General features: G+C 55.6%; 1 protein-coding gene across 1 annotated transcript; it reads left to right on the top strand.

Annotated features, from left to right (window-relative positions):
• Window positions 1–215: 215 nt before the first annotated feature.
• On the top strand, window positions 216–27183 carry ADAMTS15 (ADAM metallopeptidase with thrombospondin type 1 motif 15). The gene is made up of 8 exons (XM_041770821.1): window positions 216–2025; window positions 13159–13291; window positions 13782–13949; window positions 14169–14452; window positions 19617–19794; window positions 20822–21003; window positions 21115–21290; window positions 24053–27183. Exons 1-8 carry the CDS (start codon window positions 1069–1071, stop codon window positions 24822–24824), a joined length of 2850 nt encoding a protein of 949 aa, XP_041626755.1. The 5' UTR covers window positions 216–1068; the 3' UTR covers window positions 24825–27183.
• Window positions 27184–27620: the final 437 nt, after the last annotated feature.

Here is a 27620-nt window from a genome sequence, read left to right as displayed (position 1 = left end):
GCGTTGGTGCTGGGCCAATGGTTCTCTTTCCTTCCCAGCTCCTGGATGATAGCAGTTGCCCATGTGGTGGTGCAAGTCCTCCCACTGGGACCTGTCTCAAGCTCCTGTTGTGAGGTCCCCGAGTGGGGAGGGACTGACTGCCCAAGTCCCTGAAAATTTAACGCCCTGCACCAGCCACTCAGGGCGCCCCTGCGCCGGGGCCGACAGCGGGGCCTCCACAGGCCTGGGTTCGAGGAGGTTTCTCCGTTGCTCCTGGAAATTTGCCCTTCCAACGACGGGGCTTGTACAGGGGCGGTTCTGGGTTCTGGGTCTTTTAGGGGACACTGCGATGAAGCAGCAGCAGCAGGAGCAGCAGGGATGCTGCAAGGGGAGGGACCAGGCGGCGGGGGGGTGGGGGGGTGGGGTGGGCAGGGGGAAGGCTTCATTCCCAACCTCGGACCCTGCCTGGCTGGGAGAAAGGGTAGGACCAGGAAGCAGACGCACGCACGCGGGTCGGGACAGAAGGAACCGACGGGGGGCAGGGGGGTGGCTGGGGCAGGACGCGCGGCCCGGAGCGCGGTGCCTGCAGCCAGCCCACGCCTCCCCCCCGCCGCCCGCCGCCCGCCGCCCGCCTCCCGCCTCGACGCCACTCCCTCCCCGCCGAGTGGCTCCATCCGCGCAGGAGGCGGGCCCGGTGGCCCCTGGAGCTCTCGGGGCTGCAGGCTCGGGGAGCGGGGAGGGGAGGGAGGAGGGGCGCGGACTGGGCAGGCCACAGAGGAGGGGGCCTTTAATAGGCTCGCCCAGCGCCCGGTCCGCGGCGTCGCCGGCGGCTGCGGCGGAACGACGGCCCCGCGCCTCCCGCCGGGTCCCCGCCGCGGGTCTCCGTCCTTGCACTTGCTGAAGCCGCGGGGCGCGCCTCGCTCCGGAGGGCGCAGGTAGGAGGCCGCGCGCCCCGCTCCGGGAGGAGCTCCCTGCCCGCGCTCGGCCTCCTGGAAGCCGCGGGCGGCCCCGGAGCGCCGGTTCCCGGGTGCGCGCCGCCACGAGCCGGGCCGAGCCTGCCGAGCGCGCCGCCGTGCGCTGCCCGGAGCCATGCTCCTGCTGGGCATCCTGAGCCTGGCTCTGGCCGGGGGGCCCGCGGGCGGCTCGGAGCCCGAGCAGGAGGTGGTGGTCCCCATCCGCCTGGACCCGGACATCAACGGCCGCCACTACTACCGGGGGGGCGCCGAGGACTCCGGGGAGCAGGGGCTCATTTTGCAGATCACAGCGTTCCGGGAGGACTTTTACCTCCACCTGACGCCGGATGCCCGGTTCCTGGCGCCCGCCCTCGCCACGGAGCGCCTGGGCGTCCGCCTGCCGGCGCTGGCCGCGGGCTCCCCGGACCTGCGGCGCTGCTTCTACTCCGGGGACGTGAACGGCGAGCCGGACTCGTTCGCCGCGGTGAGCCTGTGCGGGGGGCTCCGCGGCGCGTTCGGCTACCGGGGCGCCGAGTATGTCCTCAGCCCGCTCCCCAACGCCAGCGCGCAGGCGGCGCCGCGCAACGGCCAGGGCGCACACCTCCTCCGGCGCCGGGGCGCCCCGGGCGGGCCCCCCGGGGACCCCACCTCTCGCTGCGGGGTGGCCTCGGGCTGGAACCCCGCCATCCTGCGGGCGCTGGACCCGTACAAGCCGCGGGGGCCCGGCGTCGGGGAGGGTCGCAGCCGGCGGAGGTCCGGGCGCGCCAAGCGCTTCGTGTCCATCCCGCGCTACGTGGAGACGCTGGTGGTGGCGGACGAGTCCATGGTCAAGTTCCACGGCGCCGACCTGGAGCACTACCTGCTGACGCTGCTGGCCACGGCGGCGCGCCTCTACCGCCATCCGAGCATCCTCAACCCCATCAACGTCGTCGTGGTCAAGGTGCTGCTTCTCGGCGACCGCGACGCGGGGCCCAAGGTCACGGGCAACGCGGCCCTGACGCTGCGCAACTTCTGCGCCTGGCAGAAAAAGCTGAACAAAGTGAGCGACAAGCACCCGGAGTACTGGGACACGGCCATCCTCTTCACCAGGCAGGTGAGTCGGCCCGGCGCCTCCTAGGACCCCGTGGCCGTGGGGCCGCCGCCCTTGGCTCTCCAGACGCCCTTGGAGGGCAGGCAGGTGACCCCAAGCCGGAATGCTGGTGCTCCCTTCCGACCCCCGCGTCGGCCCTGCCAGGCACCGCGCGTCCCCGGGCTCCGTGGCGCTTGGGCGCGCGGGCCGCGGGCTGCACGTGGGCGGGCGGACGGCGCTGCGGGAGGGGTGCGCCCCGCCTGGCCAATCAGCGCCTCCCCGGCCGGGCGCCCAGGCCCCGAGCCCAGGACGCGGCCGCCCCGCAGCCGCAGTGCGCCCCGGTGGCAGACAGGAGGCGCTCCGAGGATGGCGTTGGCGGGGTCCGAGCGGGCCTTCCCGGGCGGCTCCCCTCCCCTCTCGTAAAACTGGAGGGTCCCGCAGGCATCCCGGGCCAGAGCCTGGCTCCCGTTATCCTGCGTCCGGGCCTGCAGAGCCTGCCCTGGGATGGAGGGAATCATTCGGGATGTTTGGTGGTTGGAGGGAGAAGGACGGTCTCCAGTCCCGGGAGGATGGGGTGGGGTGGGGTGGGGTGGGAGTGGGGGGATGGATACCTTCCTGGGCCGGCCCGCTTCTCCTTGAGGGGATTCCAGGCCATTCGGAACAGGCAGTCGAGGTAGAGGTAGAGCACCTGTTGGGCGCTTGGAGTTTCTAGTCGCGCTTCACTTGGAACTGAGTTGGGGAAGATCTCCCAATTTTCCGATTTCCTTGTTGGCCCAGGGTGACCCGTTCGCCTTGATGTGGGCTCTGGAGCACAGCCGGCAAGCTTGCCCGTGACAGCAGCGCGCTGCAACTGCCGGTGGCCACGCTTGACTGTAGGGTTCCAGCTTCTGCCCACCCCCCACCCCGACAGCCTGCAAAGTGGTGTGAGCTTAGCAAGGAGCACCTGGAGACCCCACGGGCGGGGGTGGAAGGATACTGAGTATTGGGTATTGGGAAAGATGGTCAGATCCCAGAGGCAGCTCTGCCCCCTGCTATGGGGCTAGGAGCCTTCACGTTCCTAGATATTGGAGTGATTGGGTGCTGTGACGTTTTCGGCTTCTTGAACTTTCTCAGATTCGTGGATGGGGACTTGGAGAGGAAGACGGGCATCCAAGTGACTTGCTTCCTCTGATTTTGGGGGCTGCAACTCGAATCTGTGCCATGCTCTTGTTTTGTTATTATCACAAATGTCATTCCGGGGATGGCCCAGAGTCCTTGGTTGCCCGTGGGGCTCTCTCCTCTCCACTCTCTCTGAAGGCCACTCAGAGCCCCACTGGCACACACTGGGCTGGAGCTGAAGTCTTCCACACTAACCCATTTGGCACCGCTTGTCCCCTCCTGGAATTGAACTTCCTCCTTTCCCAGCCTTCTCCTCCCACCACCTGGTTTCTCTAGGGAGGTCTTTGGCCTGAGTCTGTTTCCTTGCACTCATTCTTCCAACTGAGGTCTGTAGAGCTGCCATTGCCCAGCCCCTGCACACACTGCCTGAGTCATGGGGAAACTGCAGAGGAGGTGGCTTCCACCTCTGCATACAGACCAACTCGGCGGTCAGATTGCAAAAAAAAAAAAAAAAAAGAAAAAAAAAGAAAAAAAAAGCAAAAAAAAAAAGCAAAGGCCAAGAACAGGATATCTTAATGGGCAAAGCAGCTGTCGGCCCATCTGCTACCTGGGATGCCCCTGTGGAGGTCACTCTCTGCTTCTAGGGTAACAGACCTCCGTCTCTGCCTCTTGGTGGCTAGGCTGACTTTTGGAACCAGCCCTAAGAAAGAGGACTCCTGCTGGGAATATGGGTCACACCATCAGAAGGGTTCGCCTTTTGAAGAAGAAGCAATCGAGCAGCATGACAGCTTCTGTTTGCCAGTGGTGTGTGCTGGACCCAGAGGGGCTATGTTAACCATGCATAATGGGTACAAGATGCATGACCACTTGGGTCAGAAGCAGTGACGTGCAAGATGTGACTTTTAGAAGCTGTCTTTCTCTTAGGCGTCTAGAGGGCGAAGCCAGAAAGTGGGGAGGCTGTGGTGGCAGGACCAACATCCAGGTATGTGCCTTATGCTTTAGGGTAAATCTCATTCTCTCTCTCTCTCTCTCTCTCTCTCTCTCTCTCTTTCTCTCTTTCTCTCTCCTCCTTGCCAGCACAGACTTCAGGGCCTGCTGCATTCTCAGGGTCTTAGGAACTGCTCATTCCTAAATTCTCCTGGGGAAGGTACAGTATGCGATGAGAACTGAGTGTGCAGCTGCTCTGTCGACGGAGGCAGATGTGGTCTCCGCGATCCTGGAGGAGTCTCCGGCTATCCTCCAACACGAGAGGAACTTTTGCTTTACTTTGTAAGGGTTGGTGGTGGTCCTTTAAATCAGATAGGAGCTTCCTAGATTATTATGATGTTGGTGTAGTCAATGCTTTTTCAAACTAAAATCAGAATATATATATATATATTATATATAATATACATGTGTATAAAATACATAGTTATTTCTATGAAGATCAATATGTGCAGTCGACTCTCGAACAACATGGGTTGGAACTGCAGGGGTCCGCTTATATGTAGACTTTTTCCAATACAGTACAGCACTCTAAATGTATTTCTTCTTTTGATTTTCTCAATGACATTTTATTTTCTCTAGTGTACTTTATTTAAGAATACAGTATACAGTACGTAGAGCATACAAGATACGTGTTAATCAAGTGCGATCGGTAAGGCTTCTGGTCTACCGAAGAGTATTTCTAGTTTAAGTTTTTGGGGAGTCAAAAGTTTGTATGTGGATTTTTGACCGCATGGGGGCCAGGGCCCCTAACCCTCATATTGTTCAAGGGTCAACTGTATATAGTTTGGATATGAAGTTTTTAGAAATGTGCTTATTTTGTTAATCACCTCTTGTCTATAACGTCGAACTGTCAGACATCTCTAGAGTCACCCGTTCCTTTGTCTCCCCACCCCCCGAAAATTCTGGAAAATGGCTAGTGACTCTTTCTGACTGATATACTCTTGTTGTGGTTTTGACAGGGATGAAGAAGTGGGAAAGGGTCAGGCTCGGTCAGGCTGTATTTCCTCCTGCGAGGGAGAGGCGAGAGCAGCTCCTCTGGAGCTCCAGGTGTCGGGTCCCTGAAGGGGGAAGGGTAGGAGCGCCAGGACTGGCAGGCAGCAGAGCTCCCCTGCCACCCACCGCCAGAGATGCTGTGCCTGAAGGCAGGGCTGGGCCAGGCTAGGGGGAGACGCTGCTGGCCTTTTGGCAGGCAGAGGGAGGGGCGTGGGGTGTTGAAATCAAAACACTGGGAAGACATGACCCAGGGAGGAGCCTTTACTGTGTGCAAAGGAGAAAAAAAAAAGATTGATCATACAACAAGTATTTTGACAATCTGAGGAGTTTGCTTAAAGATTCAGATTAAGTTCATGTTCCTGGAGAAGGAGTGCACATCTGATTTTGCAAAGCAATCAGTCTCCAGACTCATAACAGCAGGGTGAGGTCAGCACGGGATCGGAACCAGGATCTGCAGAGAATTAGAGCCAGTCTTGCTGGGTGGACATTCATTTCTACGAGAAGAAAAGTTTCTATGGCTTTTTGTTGCCATGGGGAGCAGGGGCAGGGTATTCGGGGCTGGGACGTAGTAGGACTGCACTTCCCTCTGTCTTCTCTCTCTTTACCTCTGATCCCTCTGCTGTTTGGGTAACTTTGTGGTTGACTAACCTTTGTGAATTGGTTCTACTTTTTAAAACTACTTAGGGGAGCATCTATTATTTCCGGGTATCGTCCTGGGGTGTGGAGGTACAGGTCCTAAGATGCGGCCTCCGGCTCTCAGGAACTCACCGACTGTCAGGGAGCCTGACTAGGAAGTAGCTCGGTTACACGAGGGTGTGTTAGGTGCCCCGGGGGAGACGCGTGGCCTCCGTGGGAAGTCCAGCGGGGAGTCTCCTCCTTGGGGGTGCAGCCAGGGAAGCCCTCGGAGGGAGGGGGACGAGGGGGACAGGTGGCAGCAAGGCACTGGGATGGGAGCTGGTGACAATGGGAAAGGAAGCTTGTTTCCTCGGTTGCAGGAGGCTGTGTCCTCCACTCCACCGTCTGCTTTGCCATTTGTAACATTTTCTCCTTTGAACGGACTTTGTTTTGTAGGGTTTACAGTTTGTGGTTTTTCTGCCGGTTTATTCCTTCATTTATTTTATTTATCCTGTTGCACTTCGTACCACTGTGTACCTTTCCCTCGTCCCCACCTCCCCCCACATTTTTTTCTGTGCTCTCTTTCTCCTCATTTGAGTTTCTCCAGGGCAGGCTCCTTGTCATCTTTCTCTTCTCTTTTGTTTCCTTCATTCGTGTCCTCACCTTTCTGCCTCTCAGTCCTGAGCTTGGCACTTACCTTCTTGGTCTGGCCTTGAGTTGTACTATGTTGTGTGTGTGTGTGTGTGTGAGTGTGTGTGAGTGTGTGTGTGTGTGTGTCGGGGGGAGGGCAGGGCAGGAGGCACGTACACATGCTCTACACCGCGCTGAGTGGAACAACACTCTGGAACCTCATTGGAAATAGAGGCCAGTTCTTTCTATAATAAACGACTTGCCATATGGCAGTGAAATTTAGTGTTCAATTAAAAAAGCTTAATAAAATAATACATATTTGGTACATATCTCCTAATACAATAAAGAGGATCATAATTTTTGTCAGGATCTTTTTTGAAGTCAGGCCTTGGAAGAGATTAGCAGAGCAGGGCATCTGTAGTTTTGGTATTTAAGAGTTTGTAAGTCTTTATCACCGAATGGAAACTCGACACTACTTTTGGGGGGACGTGGGGGCGGGGAAGAGAGGAAGGAGTGGGGTATGGTTGCTTCCTGACTTGGAAGGTGGTTGCTCTTCCCCCTCTTTCTTTTACTTATACCGAAGAGGAGAGCCTATGTTAATAGTGGAGGATGGGGGGGGGGGGGAGGGGAAGTTTGGAGGAAGGAACGTGCACCAGAATCTCTCTCTCTCTCTCTCTTCTAGTTTTTATTTAAATTCCAGTGAGCTCACATACAATGTAATGTTAGTCTCAGGTGAACAATCTAGAGATTCAACACTTCCATACGGTCTCTGGTTGCTCGTCACAAGTGCCCTCCTTCACCCGCCTCCCCTCTGGTAACTATCAGTTTGTTCTTTATAGTTAAGGGGCTGTTTCTTGCTTTGCCTCTCCCCCTTTCTTCCCTATGATAGTTTGTCTTGCTTCTTAAATTCCACATATAAGTGAAATCATATGGTATTTGCCTTTCTCTGGCTGACTTATTTCATAATAGTCGGTAGCTCCATCTGCATTGGCGCAAACGGCAAGATTTCGTTCTTTTGGATGACTGAGTAATATTCCCTTATAGGTACATACGCATCTTCTTTATCAGTCGATGGACACTTGGACTTTTTCCATAATTTGGCTGTTGTAGATAACGCTGCTATAAACACCGCGAGGCACGTGCACCAGAATCTTTTTCTCTCTCTTTTTCTTCAGCGCTGGCTTAGTCAGGAAGGCAAATGAGGCTTTCACCCTCCTTTGGTCTTGCTCTTTCCTACCTTTGAACTTCTTGGTAGGTGTTTGTATCACTCTTGGCACTTACCCCCGCCCCCCGCACCTTGCCTCATGCCTGGCGTTGGTCGTATGGTACCACGGAAGGAACACAGGCTTGGAGTCAGGCGGAGCTGGGTTTCAGGCCTGGCACTTGACTTTCACCCATGGACATTGAATGGATCAGCCATTCGAACTCCACTTTCCATCATTATCCATAGGAGGATAGTGATGATGACAGTGATACTGAACTTAAAGGCAGTGTCAAGGAGAAGTCAGCGAGTGTTCCAGAATAGGCACCCAGTTAAGGGCAGCTACGGTCGTTGCCACCTTAGTGGTCACTCTGCACATGTTTGCTCTTGTTGAAGAATTACCTACAGGTCCCTTGCCAGAACTTACCTTTAGGATAACCTGTTTCAAAGCATTGTACTTGCAAGGATACGTCATACTTGTCTGTTTTTGCATGGAAACTATGGACTCAGGGCTCGCCATTCCCACTGACTTGTAAACTCCTTTGAGCAAGACCTTTTCACATCTTTGTAGCTCCTCCAGTGGGCCCCTGCAGGCTGCTGCTGTTCAGTATGTATTCATGGGAGGAAGGCACCGACGGTAGCGAAAGGACTGCGCGTGGCCCTGGGTGCTGAGGTAGTTCGCCTCCCTTCCTGGGGATCATTAATCCAGCATTTTCAGCTGTCAGGCTGTAGGGCTGGGAGAGGGAGTCTTAGGTTCTTCTGGCATTTATTCTTGGCTCTTTGCCATCGGTCTTTGCCCTGGAGGAAGGAGAGGCCCCAGTGAGGAGCCAGCAGACATGGTGCACGGCAGGGCCGGGTCAGTGTGTCAATGCAGGTGTGGGGCAAGGAGCCAGGAGCTTGCTCAACCGGGAAGCGGGTGCAGACATTGCTCTAGGAGTGTTCTGGGCACTTACTCCTGCCATTCTCCTTTCTGCCAGCCTCTCGCAGGCCTCTCCCCACTCAGTGGCCAACCTGTGCTTTGGGGGCTGAGAGTATGGGGTGGACAGTCTTGCCATCCTGAGTTTGCCCAGCCTTTCCATGCGTGAGGTGCATCGCCACTGGAAGCAGTACCAAAGCAAGGGGAGCATTCAGCTCTGGGGCTGTGCTTCTGGATTTCCACCTTCACTCTGCGCCTCCCTTTCTGTCTAACCTTGGGCTCACTGACCCAGTGCTGGTAACTTACCTTCCCTGAGTCTCATCTGTAAAATGGGATCTAATAGTGGCATCTCTCTCATGAAGCTTTGTGAGGATTCAATGAGCTAATACAGGAAAGCTGTTAGAACAGTGTTGGGCACAGAGTAGTAACTCAGCCACTGTTACCTCCTAACCTTATGTTAGGTACGTATCCTCTCTTGTACTGATGATTTCTGGAGGAATCTTGGTGTTCCGGTGAGCTTCGGATTTCTCTCCTTCCTCATTGAGGTAATTCTTGTCTTGGTTACCTCAATACATCTTGAACGTCTTGAGGAATTTATATTCTGGTGAAAACTGCACCTGCTTATGGACGTGACCAGGGTGTGTTCTTTTCTTCACCAGGTATCCTTAGTCACATTGCCCAGACACCCAGAATTGCTAGATTTTTTTTTCTCCTAACAAAGCGAGGCCCTCCCCTGCTTGGGGATTACAAACAGAAGTGGATTTGGGGTTGGACAAGGAAATACAGTGATGCATGACAAAGATTCAGATGGGAAACAAGTTAAAGGTACAGTCTTAATACTAATGCAGGGTGGTTTTCAATGGTAATTATGATATCCTAACTAGTGTGCTGTGGTTCAGACCAAAGACCACTGCTGCTGGCCTTGGTGTCTAAAGACATGGGGTTCAGTTCCCCATTTTTTTGGTTAATAGCTGTGTGGCCTTGGGTGAGCAATATTAGTCCATGAGCTCTGGTTTCCCCATCTGCAGAATGAGAGGGTGGCTCTGACGCTGTATGAATATGAGACTTGGATGCTATGGTGTGGCTGTGAAGATGATCTTGGCCCACAGGCCTAGGAGTTCATTATGAGTAGGAGGCTACATGAGAACACGTATCCTACATTAAAAAGAAAAAAGTCAACGTGCTTGATTTTTGTGGGTCCTCCACCCTGTCCTGCTGGAAAATCTGAGCATTTTGGTACATGGCAGGGGAGATGAGAGGAGAGGGGAAGGGGGGGCCATGGGGAGTCATGGTGGGGCGTGGAGGGAGCAAGCAGGGTGAATGTGGATCGGGCCACTGTGAGGTGCTTCCTTTCTTGCTTGCTCGCTCTCAAATTGTGGCTCCAATCCTAAATTATTTTATGAAAAGGGATGGTTGGAAAACACTAATCTGAGAGGACTAGGTTCGTGGCCAAGCTGATTCTTGGGTCATCTGGAAAAGCCGTCGCAGCTTCACGGAGAAGGGGCAAATTACCAGAAATAGTGAGGCAGGTAGGGGTTGGGTGGGAAGTGCCTACACCCTCCAGGCAGGAGGAACCAGAACAGTTTCTATTTCTGGAGACAAGTGCCTGAGCTGAAGAGGTTAAAGCAATTTGAGTGCATCTGAGTTCATTCCAGAAGGGTGGAGACATGCAGGGCCGCAAATGAGGCACTGCCTTGCCCCGCACACCCGCCTGTAGGCGTTCAAAGAACTGAGGTCCAGCGATTCTTCATTTGAGTCCCTGACTGGGGGAAGAGGGACACGCCGAGCCTCTGACCCCAAACAGCTGCATCTTCCCACGGTGAAGACACTGGTTACTGCAGGCCGGCTCCTCTCGGCTACACCCTGACCCTCAGGAAATATGCGGGCTCCTTCCTTGTTCCTCTCCGTTTGATCCAGGGAAACCGGGATTTCTTGATGGAAAGAACAGGTTGCTCCTGGCCAGGAAGGGCCTGCAGCTGCATGTCTTCACTCCAGAGAATCCACCCTCCCCGAGAGGAAGGAGGTTTCTGGCTTTACGGACCTGCCAGCGGCAGAGGCGGGCTGCTGGGCAGTGGAGGTCCAGTGGCTGTTTCCAGGCTGGGCTGAGCTGTCGATCTGGTCTAACCATTTCTGCTGAGTGGGACAAGGGTGAGGGTTCTGAGTGTCCACGTGGGTGACGTTCCCTTTTCTGGGAGTTAGTTTCATGGGTTAGTAGACAAGATCATCCTTAGGGCTCTTTCCATTCTAAAAGTGTATCATTCTGTGTGTTCCTTTATAACCTAGAGGGCCAGATGGGGCTGAGCACTCTGGGATCGGGGCAGGAGCAGAGGCTGAAGGCACTGGTCCAGTCTGGGTTCTGGTTGAGAACTGGCCCTTCTCTGGAGGAGGAAACGGAGGCCCAGAAAAGAGAAGTGGCCTGCCTAAAGTCGCACATCTACTTGGTGGTGGGTCCAGGACCAGAATCTAGGCTTCTTGGTTCTTAGGCCCCTTCTCCTACACAAAGCCAGCAGTGAGTGCACATGGTGGCCCCAGGACAGTGTCATGGTTTGTCCTACGGGCTCTATGGGCTGTGTCCACCAGACGAGAGTTTTCAGAGATTCCTGCCTTAGTGGGGATGCTATACTGCAGTGTCCAGGGACACATGGGCCCAGTTCCCTCACCCTCTGCCCCCTACCCCCGTGCAAACCTCCATTCCTTCCCTCTTTGTCTCCTGCCTCCCTTCCCTCCATTCATAGGCTGATCTGTGTGACCCAGTCCCCCTCCTCTAGTCATATTCTCTAAAGTGCTTGTCAGGTGAACTACTCCCCGCCCCCTCCAAGTTTTGATAGCAGTTCTCTTCTAGGTTTCAGAACTCTAGGGGGAAGGAGAACTTTCTGGAAGAGTGAGCCTTTGGAGAGGGAGGAGGAGGAGTATTTGCAAGAGAGGGAATTTGAGGTTCACCCCGAGGGTTCCCAGAAGGGGCAGACGTGCCACACACGAGCAAGGACAGCAGGTGAAGGCAGGGTGCGCCTTGCTCCTCGTTGACCCATGTACTCTGGAGTCTGATCGCCCTCTCAGTTCTTTGGCCAGAGAAACTGTTAACTCATTAGGAGGTGTGACTATCACCTGACCGTGGGAAGCCAAGTTTGACTGCTCAGGTGGTAAACTTTTGAATGCCCTGGATTAAATTTTGCTGATTTTGTGTACTATGACCACTTTTCCTCCGCTGCCCCCGGCCCCCACTAAGTCTGCTGCTCTCCCTTCCCCCCGTGTCAGCATGTGCATGCACACACACGTGCGCAGAGCCCTAAAGAGAACTGAACTTGAGAACAGCTCTGGGTGTGTTTATGGGAACACCTTGGCTCCCACGGAGAACACACACAGCTCTTTCTCTGGATAGTTGACTTAGGAGCTGCTGAGCAATCAGCTGTGACACGGTGGAAAGAGTGCTGATACCCAGTCCTACGGACCCCAGTGCATGTTTCTGCTCCACGACTTGGACCTCTCTCAGCTTCAGCTTCCTTGTCTGTGGAAGGTGATAATAGTAGTTGTTCTTCCAGTGGGATGTTGCGAGGATGAAACAAGGTCATGCATGCAGAGTCCGCACATGATGTCAGCATTAATAAATCATCACCATGATTAACTATGAGCATGGGCCTCAGTTTTCACCTTGGACAAATACGTATGATAATATATCTGCCTTCTGACACTGTCGTGGGGATTGAATGAGATGATACATAGAGCAGTTGCTTGTTAAGTATAAAGAAAGGCAAGGATGTAATGAAGAGAATAACAGTATCACCGGTTCAGCAGTGTTTTCTCTATTGTGATGAGTTTCTTCTCCCATTTCTAACCCCTGGGCTCTTAAGTATGTACCTAGGTGCATTGCTGGTCCGTAATAGTCAGTAAGTTCATTGAGATATCCACCCCCAGTACCCCATTTTGCCCTTGCACTTTCCTGGAAGTGCTTCCCATCGGGGTTGTTGCAGGAAGTCCTAGCTTCTGCCGCAAGTTGAGTTTTAATGCCAAAAGAGGGACTGGACTGTCTTAGGTGGCCATCCATTTAATTTATTTTTTCTTCCTAGCGGCCGCTGAGCCGGTGGCCCCCTTGAGCTTCTGCAGCCAGTTGAGCTATGTCTGGGTAGGAGCTTGTAACCACCTGACTCAGCCTCCTCCCAGCCCAAGGAGGCCACATCTCTGGCTTGGGTGGGTCCTTGGCCCGTGACCTTTTTTGGCTGAGAATCTGAGCTTAATTCATGGTTGTCCAAAGGCAGTCGCTCAGTGAGGACTGAGACTGCTCAGGGCTGACTCTGGATGAGGAACACACTTGCCTTCCGCCCCCACCTGCCTCGGTTAGCCATGACCAGAACCTCACCCAGCTGTGGAACCCATTTTCTGCTTTGGAAATCCACCTCTATATAAAGCAATGGCCTTGTGGGTTTAATTCCGTACCTCCTAGTATCTTCCCACAGGATCTCCGAGTAGGATTTGGGTTGAATCTTCTCACAGAGCCACAGGGCTTTCTTCCTGAGCCCTCCCTGCTCAGCCCTGGTTGATTCCATGAATAGCCCTGCAACCCCCTGGGAGAAAGGACCTGCCTAGGAAGGTGCTGGTCTTGGTTCGGCTGGGAATGGGGGTGAGCTGAACATCCCATAGGATGCCTTTATTTTCCTTCAGGTCCCTTCTGTACCTGTCACTAATTTCTGGCTGGCTTCTGCTTCTCCCCCAACCCCGGCAGGACCTGTGTGGGGCCACCACCTGTGACACGCTGGGCATGGCTGATGTGGGCACTATGTGCGACCCCAAGAGAAGTTGTTCTGTGATCGAGGATGATGGGCTTCCATCAGCCTTCACCACTGCCCATGAGCTGGGTAAGGCTAGAGGGAGCTCTTGGGTGGAGGGAGGAGAGCGACCCTCGAGGGTCTTTCCGGGTCTGTACTGGGTGCTTTGGGCAAGGGATAGACATTTGTCTTTGCTTCCTGACGTCCTGAAGCCTTAGGGATCCTTTCTTAGGGTCAGAGTTTGTCTTAGCAATGGCTTTGTTTTATTTTTTCCAATTGCCCCAGCCCAGTTGGCCAGCGGTATTGTCTGACTCAGCAGAGTATCTCATCAATTAGGCACTGAGGGGAAAATATTTTAAATGCACTGCTGTCCTCACTGAGCCCCACAGCCTGATGGACAGGACAGAGAACACAAGAACACCATCTTGACATTTGCAAAGCAGTCTGTCACTGGGTGGAAATGACCAGCCTGAAAAGCGCTGACACGGGCTCTCTTGCTCCCCCGGCTGATCCCCCCTCCTTTGCAAACTGCATAGCCCGCATCCTTCTGCCCTCTGAGTCCTCTTGCCTCACCCCGCAGGCCACGTGTTCAACATGCCCCATGACAATGTGAAAGTGTGTGAGGAGGTGTTTGGGAAACTCCGAGCCAACCACATGATGTCCCCAACACTCATCCAGATTGACCGGGCCAATCCCTGGTCGGCCTGCAGCGCTGCCATCATCACCGACTTCCTGGACAGCGGGCATGGTAAGCCAGGATGACAGAGGAGGGATTGCGGGGCTGTCAGTGGAGTGAGTGGACCTGTCCTCTGTTACCTAAGGTGTGCATGACCCCAAAGAGTCGGGCCCTCAAGGGGGTCCATTCCACTGGCCCTCGCTTCATCGTCTCCCTACCAGTTAGACTCTGGGCTAGCCACAGCTCACCTTTCTCAACTCGTTTCTCATGAGTGCCCTTGGCTCCCTGCAGGCGACTGCCTCCTGGACGCGCCCAGCAAGCCCATCTCCCTGCCTGAGGACCTGCCAGGTGCCAGCTACACCCTGAGCCAGCAGTGCGAGCTGGCCTTTGGCGTGGGCTCGAAGCCCTGTCCCTACATGCAGTACTGCACCAAACTATGGTGCACGGGAAAGGCGAAGGGGCAGATGGTGTGTCAGACCCGCCACTTCCCCTGGGCAGATGGCACCAGCTGCGGGGACGGCAAGTTCTGCCTCAAGGGGACCTGCGTGGAGAGACATAACCTTAATAAGTACAGGGTGAGTGTGCTGGGGATTCGCAGGGGGGCCGCTGGGATACGGGGGGTGCACCTGGAGGCCTCCGGGGGGAACGGGTTTGCTGTGTGGCTGGGACTGCATCACACTGCGCACTGTGCCTCTGTTTCTCTGCCTGTGGTCCTCTCCCCTTCTTAACTCTGAGACTGGAGACAAGACATATATGGTAGGTCAGAGAACTTGGTGAAGCCTTCTCTCAGCGGGCGCCAGGGGGCCCAGCCCTGAGCTCTGGGCCTCATCCTACCACGGGAGGATCCCTGAACCCAAAGCCCAACGCTAGACGTTCAACATTCCTCACTTGTTGGCTCCTTCCAGCCTTCCCTTATCAGCTGTTTCTGAGCATGTTTTGTGTCCCGGGAGCTCTGGGCCAGAGGTGAACCAGGCTCAGACCTGAAAGGAAGCAGATCCTGGGCAAGCTGCAGTGATTTGCTACATCCTGAACCCAGCTTTGGTTTTTGTCATGATTGTTTTTTGAAGCTGAAACATAATAGAGCAAAGGTGTTATTTTTTTTTCCCCTGGTAGAAAGGAATAACAGTTGAATAAGAACAAATCCCAAACCCCACATGTTCTCTGGATATAATAAAACCTTCAGGTCTGGGGTTGGGGTCGCAAAGCGTTTGGGACTTTGTCAGATGGGAATAAGAAGTCCATCCTGTCCCTTGATCCTGGTGACGATGATCCCTCCCCCACCCCTGCCTTGGCTGCCAAGACGGGCCTGACTGCGGGTTTTACGTACGAATAGGCAATATAATAAATAAGCGCTCGCCAGCACTTTATAGGCTGCCCTGAGCTGGGTTTGGTACACAAGTATGTAAAATCTTTTTCTGGATTTTGAAAACATATATTTAATTAAACCTTTAGCCATTTATTGGGCACCAGCCCACTGTATTTAGAGAACTGTGTGAGGTAGTCGGAAAGAGAAAGAAAACCTGGGTCGTGTCTCAGTGGGGTCACAGTCTAGTGGGGGAAGCTCGAAATGTCACTGAGATCCAAGACACAGAGAGGTGTGTGTTCTGTGTCAGGACCAAAGTGTGAAAACGTGTCATGGGAGCATGAGGGATGAGAGATTAATGGTGATTAGAGAGGTCTGAACAAACTTTGATGAGGAGGTCGGATTTGGAAAGAGTCTTGAGGGATGAGTATGATCTCATCAGGCAGAGATGGAGCAAAGTCAGGGAGGTGGGGCAAGCCAGAAGGGTGGACGGGCCGGGACTCCATGGGAAAGAACTTTGGGGGCATGGTTTAGGGCTAGTCTGGGGTTGCCTTGACCACCAGGCTGGCGGGTTTAAACTGGAAGGTCCTGAGGACAGGCCAGCCGTCATCAGCTCCTTCTCTTCAGAAGACGAGTCTAGGGGATAAAGACGTTGCCCAGGAGGATATTGGATATAGGAAGTGTGATCGGAGGAGCGTGTGGAAAGACAGCCCATCAGCAGCAAAATCCACTATGTCCCCAGTCTCTCTTCTGGACAATCCCTTCACCACCCTGGCCCTCCCCAGAGGACAGCACCCTAATCAGCCCGGGTCAGGGCACAAAGCTTATCTTACTATCATGCAGCCTCCCTGCCCCACGCCCCCTCAGGATCTCAGTTACAAGAATCACAGTCTGACTACCAAAGCCCTGTGGTCCAGCCCTCTAGTTTTGGGCCCCAGCAGTTCTTCAGGCCCGCGTGCTCTTCTCTTGCCCTCACCAGCCTTCTTCTTGAGCTGCGACTCCACAGGCCCCTGTTAAGGTCCCTCCTTCCCTCACTCATGGCTCCCACGCCCCTGCCTCTCTCTGCTATCCTCGCTGGGATAAGCCACTGCCTTGGTGGAATCCACCTGCCGCCGATTCGAGCGCGCCAGTGTAGGTGAGTGTGGCTGGAGGAAGACACGCGACCGTGCTCGGTGGTCTCACTGGAGACCTGACTATGTAGGTGGGCTCAATGCTGCTCAGGCGTCATATCCTATTTTATTAGCTTTGCTGCACTCCCCCTCCCAACGTCCTACACGATCGTGTCATGCCTTCGCCTCCCTCCTCCGTTACCCATTCTTTCTCCTCATTCTCACTTTTGCCAGTGACCTTTTTTCCTATCTCATCAGGAAAAAAGAAGCAATCAAGTAATCAGAAGAGAACTCCCACTGCCACATCTGCCGTCCGCCCGGCTTCTGTGCCTGCGGTCTCCACCTTGCCTCCTTTGCGATGGATGAGCTGTCCACGCTCTCACCGGAGGCCCACCCCTGGGCTTTGCACTTAGGATACTATCCCCTCCAGTCAAGGAAAGCGCTCCCTTAATGCCTCCGTCTCTCTGCAGTGTCAGATTTCCCCTCGCTGAGTTGAATCATTCCTATCAGGATACATACTTGCTGTAATTCCTCCCACCTTAAACAAAACTCCTGATCCTACTTCCTCTCCATAAATCACAATCTATCTCTCTGACTCCCTTGACCACAAAGTTCCTGGAAAGAGTGGTATGAAATTGCTCTCTCCAGTTCCCGGCTTGCCATTTTTCTCTGGAGCCCATTCCAGTCTGGCTTTCAGTCCTGCTCTTCCTCTAAAAATAACTCTCACTAAGGTCGCCAAATGGCCTCTACAACCGCTGAAGTCAGTGATTGATTACCGTTCCTCATATTGCCTGACCTGTTAGCGCCATTTGACACAGCTGATTATTCTCCCCCCTGGGAACACAGGCTCCACGGTGTCTTGGTTTCCATCCTCTCTTACTGGCTGCTCCCCCTGGTCCCCATTCACTGGGTCTTCCTCATACGCTTGCTTTTCCAGCGTTGGGCATCGTGGCGCTGTCCTTAGCCCTTGTCGCCGTCCACACTGACCTCTTAGGGGATTCATCTAGACCAAAGGCTTTGAGTACCATTTACATTTATTGGTTGAAGTCCCCCAGATCTGTATCTCCAGCCCAGACCTCTGTCCTGAACTACAGACTTGCATGCCTCACTGAATCCTGATGCCTCCATGCGGAGAACCGAGAAGCATCCTAAACACGACATCTCTAAGACCGAGCTTCTGATCACTTGTCCTGAACTTGCTTTAGCAACAACGTCTTCCCATTGCTTGTGCCAACCCTCTTTCTCTCGCATCCGTCCATCCAATATTTCAGTAGTTCCTGTTGACCCTAACTTCAAAATAGAGCCAGGATTGAGCCATTTTTCTGCCATCTTCATCTGCTATCACCCTGCACCAAGCCTCCTTGAATTATTGCTCTTGCACCCTCGCTGATCTCCTTGCTGCTGGCCTTCCTTCTCACAGACTGTTCCCACCATAGCAGCCAGAAAGATCCTTTAAAACGTCAGTCAGGTCATGCCACATATTCAGAGAGCCCTTCAGGGGCTTTATTCCATGCTCGGGATGGTGAGCCTTATCTCTGCCTTCACCTCCTGCTTCTCTGGCTCTTGTGATGCTGGAGTACTCCAGGCTCGTCCCTCCGCAGCGTCTTTGCAATCCTCCCTCTGCCTAGAATGTTTTTCCCCTCATATCTGCACACTTCCTTCACGTACTTCCCTCAGGCCTTTGTACAACCATCACCTCTGCAGCGAATCCTCCACGATCCCCTGTAACGAGAGCAGCTCTTCTCACCAAGGCCCTCCCTACCTCCCTCTCTCCCACCTGCATTTAACCTCTCGTGACATTCTATATGCACAGGCTTCTTTTTATTTTCTTCTGAGGGCATGCAGTCCCTTTGAGGGCAGGGATTTGCTGCACGTGGTGCCAGATGTGTAGTAAGAATTCAACAAACACTGGGTGAATGAATGGCACAAAGCAGGGCAGGAGAGGTTTCTGTGGGATGTTTTCTGTAGGAACCGGTCGGAAGAAGTGAGACCAGGCTAAAAGGCTAAAGACAGCAACAACACCACCCCAGAAGCCGGGGAGACAGTACTGGTGACAACAAGGTCTAAGCATAGACTCTTGCAGTGTGGGGATGGTCATCTCAGACCTCTGAGCGAGCAGCTGCCCCCTGTGATGGGCACCAAACCCATATTGCAAGGCACTGAGGAGGGAGGCAGAAGGAGCACATGTAGACGTGTCCTCCTCGGACATGAAAGGCTGGAATGGGGTGGGGCACCGGTCGAAGGTGGAAGCAGGGCTGTCGCTAAGTGTTTCTTTCACGGGACGAGAGACCTGCTGACACAGTGGGGCAGGAGCGATCCCTCAGAAGGGCAGCTAGAGGAACCACGCTGCGTGGTTGTATTCGGACGACACGCAGCCAGCTCCTGATTAGCTCCACGCGGGTTAGTCGCTTGGGATGATGTATGACAGCACTTTAATCCCAGGCTTGTCCAACTGGGCTGCTTCCTCCGTGGCCCGACCGATGTGTGCTCAGGGGATGGAAACGCGCTTTATTGGCATCCTGAGAAAAACATAATGAAGACTAGACATTTTCGATCCCTTCTCCACCCTCTGAAAAAATGAACCCACACTGCATAATTCACCCCAAAGCCAAATGGAGTTGGAGGATTGCTTTGTAGTCTCCCATCTCCGCCTCCTCCGAGCACAAACACTAGAGCCTCTGACAGCGAAATTGTCTCAAGTTCAGCCTCTGATTGAGCTGAAGATCTGGGGAGAGTCGGGATTGTGGAACATTTACAAATAAAAATACTCAGATATCTATGGCAACGAGGTTTTCTGGCAAGGCCTGGGGCTGCCTCTGCCTTAGATTTAGAGACTCTTGTAACTAACTCCACTAACAATAGGTGAGGAGGAACTTTGAACTCTGGCTCGGTGGTATGCGCAGTGCTAGGAGCTTCCGAACACGTTGCATCATTTAAACATCGTCTGATCTCACACCTGAGCATTGCCCCATTTTTGGCAGGTGAAGCACCTGAGATTTCAGGAGCTTTCACTGCTTGCTCAAGACCTCCCGTATGGTGGGGGCAGAGGCGATGACAGAGCTTGGCCACCTGACGCCACAGCCCACGGCGGCCCCTCTCCTGAGCGGCCTCCCCTTAGAGCGGGATGCGGTTGGCATTTGCTAATTATCGGGGTGAGGTGCTGCGTGGGTGCTGCGTATGCTGACCCCTTGCCCATCATTTTTCCCTTGTGAGACGGTGGATTTTGCGGTGGGACGGGGTGGTGGGGGCTGCAGCCGCCTGGCCGCTCTGCAGGGGTTGGATGTGCACCCTAAGCCCTGCGGGAGCATGATGGGCTCTTTCTCCCAGGTGGACGGCTCCTGGGCCAAGTGGGAGCCATACGGAGCCTGCTCACGCACCTGCGGCGGGGGCGTGCAGCTGGCCCGGAGGCAGTGCAGCAACCCCACCCCCGCTAACGGAGGCAAGTACTGCGAGGGAGTGAGAGTGAAATACCGATCCTGCAACCTGGAGCCCTGCCCCAGCTCAGGTGAGGAGGGGAGAGCCTCTTCCTGCCACCCCCCACCCCCCGCCCTCCTTCTTGGCCACAGATTACTGCAGTCAAGGCTCTCTTCCCCAGGGCAAAGTCTGGAAGTGCAGAGGAGCAGAGGCCTCTTGGGATCACTATTTCCTTGCCCACTCCTCTCCGGCAGGGATGTTTTCTTCCTGGTGCTGAGGCTGGGTCCCTAGTGGCCCAAGGGAATGACACACTAATGGCCTCTTAGTTAAGTACTCACAAGCCCATCTCCATAAGCTGGGATTCTTTAGCCAGGGTCCATGAACTTGGGTGGGAGGGAGATCGCCTCTCTGTTGTTACTCGCCTTTTTAAAAAGATTTAAGATGTTTTATTTCCTTCAATTAGAGATTGAGTATCTTTGACCCCTCTTTCTATCTAAAATGCCCCATTTCTTTTAATTGGGCAACAAACTGTAATACTAGTAGCCGTAGCTGGGGCTGTCGCCAGTAGAAATCACGGATATTTTCACATGACGGTTTAGTTGTTGGGATTTCTCAGAATGCCATTTATTCTCACCGCTACTTGAAAATGACAGTGGTTATTAGACTCATTATTGAATCTTGCCATGTAATGGGTGAACAAGGAGGCGCAAATATCCCAAATACGTTTCAACATACGCTGATAGTTGTTTATCTGTATAGTGGGTATTGTTTGTAACCTATATACTTCATTTTGTCCATTTAGTAACATTCTGAAAATAGTTTCAAAAGATTCCTGAAAGGTCTGATGGCCCCCAGTTGTTTGGGGGTACCTGTTATAGAGGGAATTGAAGGCCAGCTTACCATGGAAGGTGCACAGTGCCCTGGGTGGGGGGGATGCAGGATTGTCTGTGACCTGCATCCTTTGGTCCTGGCCTACTTTAGTTCTTTGAGATGGAGGGGCGTCGGGGATTAGATAACTCGGCTGAGGGTGAGAGCACCCTGGGGAGGGCTCTCTCCTTTGCCTTCTTCCCTCACCACCCCTCCCTTTAGCTTCCTGCCTGTGCTTCCTCCCTCCTCAGCTTCCGGCAAGAGCTTCCGGGAGGAGCAGTGTGAGGCTTTCAATGGCTATAACCATAGCACCAACCGGCTCACCCTTGCCGTGGCGTGGGTGCCCAAGTACTCCGGCGTTTCTCCCCAGGACAAGTGCAAGCTCATCTGCCGAGCCAATGGCACCGGCTATTTCTATGTGTTGGCACCCAAGGTGAGTGAGCGAGGGGCAGGGGAGCAAAGCAGAGAGAAAGTTTGTGGGGGTGCATCCGGCTGAACTGCCTCCCTCTCCTTTTCTACCCCCAACCCCCGGGGGGCACTGCAGGTGGTGGATGGTACACCATGTACTCCTGACTCCACCTCGGTCTGTGTCCAAGGCAAGTGCATCAAGGCTGGCTGCGACGGGAACCTGGGCTCCAAGAAGAAATTCGACAAGTGTGGGGTGTGTGGGGGTGACAATAAGAGCTGTAAGAAGGTGACAGGCCTCTTCACCAAGCCCATGTGAGTTTTGGGACCTGGAGTGGGAGGGGGGAAGAGGGCTGAGTGGAGCTGCCCCCAAGGGGTGGGACTGGGGTTAGACCAGGGTAAACAGGCAGTGCCCTTGCTGTAGAGGCCACCTGGACTTTTCTGTGACCGACATTCTTCCATCCATCCATCTATCCATCCATCTGTCCATCCATCCATCCACCCATCCATCCATCCATCCACCCACCCGTCCATCTATCCGTCCATCCATTCATCCATCCATCCATCCATCCATCCATCCATCCATATATCCATCCATCCATCCATCCATCCATCCATCCATCCACCCATCCATCTATCCACCCATCTCATCCATCCATCCATCCATCCATCCACCATCCATCCATCCATCCATCCACCCATCCATCCATCCATCCACCCACCCGTCCATCTATCCGTCCATCCATTCATCCATCCATCCATCTATCCACCCATCCACCCATCCATCCACCCATCCATCCATCCACCCATCCAACCATCCATCCATCCACCCATCCAACCATCCATCCAGCCATCCATCCATCTATCCATCCATCCATCCATCCATCCATCCATCCACCCATCCAACCATCCATCCAGCCATCCATCCATCCATCCACCCATCCATCTATCCACCCATCTATCCATCCATCCATCCATCTATCCATCCATCCATCCATCCATCCACCCATCCAACCATCCATCCATCCATCCATCCATCCATCCATCCATCCATCCATCCATATATCCATCCAACCATCCATCCAGCCATCCATCCATCCATCCACCCATCCATCTATCCACCCATCTATCCATCCATCCATCCATCTATCCATCCATCCATCCATCCATCCACCCATCCAACCACCCATCATCCATCCACCCATCCATCTATCCATCCATCCATCCATCCATCCATCCATCCATCCATATATCCATCCATCCATCCACCCATCCAACCACCCATCATCCATCCACCCATCCATCTATCCATCCATCCATCCATCCATCCATCCATCCATCCAACCAACCATCCATCCAGCAGAGATGAATGCTTGGGGAGTCCACCACTGGATAGAGAGTCATTAGGGTCTAGCTAGAGTTCTAGAGTAAAACTCTCCTGTGTTCAAATCTCAGTTCCCCATTTTCTGGATGCCCTTGAGCATACAGCACAACCCCTGGAATTCTGCATTTTCTCACTTATACAGTGGGTATGACAGGAGTATATTTCCTGTTGTGCTGTTGTGACGATTAAGGGTATTAATCCAAGTGAGGTGTTTAGCGTCATACTTGGTGCATAATAAATGCTTACTAGATGTTCATGGTGATGATCATAAAACAGAACATGCCTGGAGACAATGTCTCACTGAGGCTAAGGCCCTGACCAGGGATGAGATTGAGGTGAGAATGGCAATCAACAGTGGAGTGAGTGGCTAGGACCGAGGGAGTCCCCCTTCCTGGGAGATGTGTGCAGGCTCAGCTGAAGGAACATCTCTAGGCCTCTCTAATTTCCACCTGCACAGCCCGGGGCTCCTGGCTTTCTGAGGTCCAGCACATTCCCTTTTATTTTCAGGAGGAATGTGCTCCTTGGAAAGTCCTGACCCTTGTTCTGGAAGAAGCAGAGCCCCTGAGGTCTCAGTTGAGCAGGGATATGATTGGCTCTGAGAACTTGGGAGTCCAAGGCCTAGGTGGCTGTCCAGGAGTCTCTGCTGCCCCCTCTGGACACAGTGCCCTCTGCTGGGCCCCTAGTGGGGCAGCTTTTTGGGGAACTGGGGCACTGCAAGTGGAGGGCATTTGCAGGAATCTGAGGGGGAGGCCAAGTGGAAAATAAAAGGTAGACACTCCCAGACTCGCTTCACTGGTTAAATGGCAGGTGCTCCCTTCATAGATTGGTGGAGCTGGAAGGAGCCTTAGAAATCATCTGGTTTGAGCCCCTCATTGTATTGGTGAGGACACGGGAACCCAGAGAGACTGATTTGCCTGAGCCACCAGGGAGCTGGTGTTCAAGCCAAGGCTTGATCTGGGTGCCCGACCCCAGCCAGTGTGTCTCACTGCGTCTCATCCCAGCCTTGTCTCAGGGCCTGTAGAGTTACCTTCTGTCCTTCCTCCTCCTCCTCATCCTCCTCACAGTGCTTACCTGGTGGCAGGTGCCATGCCATCGGCTTTATGTGCTTTAATGAGGGATGTGTGATCATGGTCTCCATTTTACAGGTGAGGCAACCATCTTCTCCAAGGCCAACAGCTAGGCCAGTGGTGAGGGTGGACCTGGCTCCAAGAGCTGTGCTTAGCCTCTGCTTTAGAATTCAGCACAGTACAGGGGCGCCCGGGTGGCACAGTCAATTGAGAGCCGGAGTCTTGGTTTCAGCTCAGGTCATGATGTCCGAGTCATGAGATCGAGCCCTGTGTTGGGACTCTGAGCTCAGTTGGGAGTCGGCTTGAGATTCTCTCTCTCTCTCTCTGCCCCTCCCTCTGCTCTTGCTCTTTCCCTCTCAAATGCATAAATGTTGTTATTTAAAAATAATTCACCCCAGTGTAAACGTACTGAACAAAAGGTCACGGGGCGGTACAGCCAGGGTCGGTGGCTTTAGGTGCTGTGTGACGGTCTTATGCAGCCTGTTTGAGCCCCCTGACCCGGGCGGGGGGCGTCGATGCCCTCTGCGGGCCTGGCGACCCGTGCAGGGGGCATCAGCTCTGACGTTACAGGGGAACCGGGCCTCAGGCCCCCCGTGTCTAAGGCGCAGCCCCCTTCCCCACCCCAGGCACGGCTACAATTTCGTGGTGGCCATCCCCGCGGGCGCCTCGAGCATCGACATCCGCCAGCGTGGCTACAAGGGCCTGATCGGCGACGACAACTACCTGGCGCTCAAGAACAGCCAAGGCAAGTACCTGCTCAACGGGCACTTCGTGGTGTCGGCCGTGGAGCGGGACCTGGTGGTGAAGGGCAGCCTACTGCGCTACAGCGGCACCGGGACGGCGGTGGAGAGCCTGCAGGCCTCGCGGCCCATCCTGGAGCCCCTGACCGTGGAGGTGCTCTCCGTGGGCAAGATGACGCCGCCCCGCGTGCGCTACTCCTTCTACCTGCCCAAGGAGCCGCGGGAGGACAGGGCGCCCGCCGAGCCCCGTGGGGCCCCGGGCCTGCTGGACGGTGCACCCGGCCTCTCCAACCAGGTGGAGCCGCAGGGCCCGCGGGCGGCCGGGCGCTGGGTGGCGGGCGGCTGGGGGCCCTGCTCGGCCAGCTGTGGCGGCGGCGGCCTGCAGAGGCGCCCGGTGGACTGTCGGGGGCCCACGGGCCTGCGCCCCCCCTCCGCCTGCCGCCCTGCGCCCCGGCCTGCGGACACCAGGGCCTGCGGCGAGCCCTGCGCCTCCTGGCAGCCGGGGGCCTGGTCACCCTGCTCCAAGAGCTGCGGCCGCGGGTTCAAGCGGCGGGCGCTCCAGTGCCTGGGGCCTGGCGGGCGGCTGCTGGCCCGGGACCGCTGCGACCTGCGCCGCAAGCCCCAGGAGCTGGACTTCTGCGCCGCCCGGCCGTGCTGACCGCGCCTCCGGGGCTGCCGGGGCGCCCCCCTCCTGGCCCGGCGGGGAGGCACCGTCTACCTCACGCCCGGCCCCCGGGCCCAGCCTCCGCGGGGGGCTGACAGGTGCAGGCCCGGGCCCGCCCGAACTTCAGGGACCCGGCCCGCAAGGGCTTAGAGCCCCGCGGCCGCCGGGCAGCCTCAGGTGGGCCGCGGGCTCTCAGCGCGTCCAACACGCGGTCTCCGTGGTGCTGCCCGCGCCCCTGCCCTCTGACCCCGCGGCCTGGTAATAGAAGGGTGGCGGCTGTGGGCGCAGCTGGTGGGCCACTGGGTGTAACTGGAGCCGGGCCCCGGCGGGGAAGGGGTCCGGGGCCTCCCCGCCCCGCTGGGAGCCACCTCTTCTCCCTGCGGCCTCTGGGCTGCCAGGCGGGGGCCTTCCCGGACGTGCCCTCTGGGCCCTGCCCACGGCGCAGGAGTCAGGAGGGAGCCTGCTGCCTTCTCCGGGAGGGATGGGGCCAACACGGAAAGAGCCAAGGGAGGATGGGTTCGTGGTGAAGCAGGGAGTTTGAGGAGTGGCCTGAAGGGTTCTGTGTCACCCGGGCTGGGCTTGAGCCTTGGGGGGACTGTCACCCCGGGATGCGGAGGGGGCCCCGGTTTCGACGGCTTCTTCCTCCTGAGAGGCAGGTATAGGGAGGGCTGCTGCCTTAGGCTCTGCGTTGCCTCAGAGAACCTTCCGAGTGGCCCCAGTCCTGTCCCCGCTAAGAGGGCCATGGAGATCCCAGGAGGGCTCGGTGCTGGACATCCACAGGCCTGTAGGTTGGTCTTCACCGGTACGGCTCCGTGTGGTCTGGCTTTGGGCACATCACATGGCATTGCAGTTGGATAACGGGGTTCACTGTTTGCTACCTCAGGCTATGCTCTCTGGGTACCCACACTTGTCTCTCCGCGGGGGCAGTGGTGACCCTGGTGCTCCCAGCAGACCTGGCTGTTGTCCTCTGTAGACAGAGCTGCCCAGACACAAAGCCGAGTGTGTGACACCTGGCTTCCGGCTCCCTCTCGCCCGGCCACCCACGGCGGCTACGGATAGGAAGGCGGGATCTCGCTCTTCAGGTGCCTTGGGGACAGGTGTCAGGAGACACAAGAGTCAATGCCCTGACCCAGAGGCACCTGGCAGCCATCGGTGGGACGTCCCATCTATCCTGGAGGCATGTTGGGGGTATAGAAACCAGGGTGTTTCTATAGCTGCAAGTGGGAAGGTGCTTTGGGGTTCGAGAGCCTTTGGTCAAGCAGGGTATTTCTTGAGGCACAGCTGTTCCAGCGTCTTCCCTGGGGACGGGGGTCAGTCCTCTGACTCGGCTTCCCCTACTAGCCAGGATCCACAAACCAGCCATCCAGGCTAGCCTCGGGGATGGTGGTCCAACGGGGGCCCGGGGGTGCGCATGTCGGGGCCGGGCAGCAGTCACCCCTGAAGAGTGAAGCGGAGAGGAGTCTTCCTGCCTGCCTGCCTGACACTGTGGGACTCGCACCATCCGAAGGAGCCCAGGGCGCCGGGGCTGCTGGGGACTCCCTCTAGGCGACGATAGCACTGCACCCTGCGCTTGGTGCACCCATCCTCGGGGAGGAGACGGTGGCGCAGGGCTGTGCGGAAGGGGCGGGGGACGGGGTGGGGGGGGGAGCTGCCGTCTGTGGGGGTGACTGGTCCCCTGGCAGAGCAGCTTTATGCATCGTTTCAAGGAGGGACAACCTATCTTGTTCCTGACACAAGCTGGGCCTCACATGCTCTTTTCTGTTGTGATGGTTTTCTTTTTCCTTTTTTTTTTTTTTTTTTTTCCCTTTTTAAAAGAAGTATGACCAAGACAACTTGGGAGGTTTGTGTTACCTTTGACCAGTTTGCTAATCCAACCATGTTCTCCAAGGCTGAGCAGAGACAAGCCTCGAGGCACAGGTTTCTGGTGATGGGATAAAAAGTTAAGGTGGTATCTCACGTCTGTGGAAGAGGAGGAGGATTCTGGGGGGCTCCAGAAGCTTCTCCCCCCACCGGGGTGCGGACCGCTAAGGACCTGGGGTCAGGAGCCCCCTGCCTCCTCTGCCCTCTGTGTGCACTGATTGGAGGAGTCCGGCCTTGTGAGCCTCGCCGTGCGGGAGTCGGGGCTGGGGTGAGCTGAGGGGCTTGGTTGTTCCCAGCCTGGGACCTGGCTCCCGAAGGCACTAGAAACTGTCACTCACGGAGCCCCCCTTTGCGTTTGGTTCTTCTGCATTGCACGTGCTGCAGAAGGACGGAAGGACCTGGGTACTGGCTGGGCTGTGTATACTGTGTATACAGGGAGCTGGCTGCTGCGGGGACAACAGCCTGCTCCTAATAAAGTCGTAAGTATTTAAAACCCGTGTCCTGCTTCTGTGACTTCATCCCACTCACGCAGACATCCGCCGTATGTGCAGAGCAAGCTCGACGTGCCAGGCGTGGGCCCGGGGGTCACGGTGCGACGACGATTGGGACGGGCACAGCCTTCTGTTCCCGCACAGCCCCCAGGCTAGCTGCAGAGGCAGAGTGGACAGTCGGGAAGAAAGATCCAGAATGGTGACAGATGTGGTAGGTGCGAGGAAGAGAGAGAAACTGATGCCAAGAATGAGAAGCTGGGTCTGGGAAAGGCTGGCGGAGGCTGGGACATGGCTCCGTGGACGGGGTGCGGGCCGTGCAGCAGAGGGGCAGCACGCTGGGGCCTCGGTGGCCAGAAGGAGCGGGTGCCCAGGAGGGTCCAAGGAGGTCTGTGGGGCTGGATGGTGGTGAGGGCCCAAGGCACGAGGAGAGGCTGGAGGG

The sequence above is a fragment of the Vulpes lagopus genome, chromosome 10 (assembly GCF_018345385.1).
Source record: "Vulpes lagopus strain Blue_001 chromosome 10, ASM1834538v1, whole genome shotgun sequence".
Taxonomy (NCBI): Eukaryota; Metazoa; Chordata; class Mammalia; order Carnivora; family Canidae; genus Vulpes; species Vulpes lagopus.
The sequence above is the reverse complement of the archived record's forward strand: the minus strand, read 5'-3'. Positions and strand labels throughout refer to the sequence as shown.

Bases quoted from the DNA above. Each gene is read 5' to 3' on its own strand.
- ADAMTS15 (XM_041770821.1), top strand. From the start codon at position 1,069: ATGCTCCTGCTGGGCATCCTGAGCCTGGCTCTGGCCGGGGGGCCCGCG. The intron at 13,950-14,168 runs GTAAGCCAGGAT...GGCTCCCTGCAG, and splicing joins CTTCCTGGACAGCGGGCATG to GCGACTGCCTCCTGGACGCG. The intron at 21,291-24,052 runs GTGAGTTTTGGG...TCCCCACCCCAG, and splicing joins GGCCTCTTCACCAAGCCCAT to GCACGGCTACAATTTCGTGG.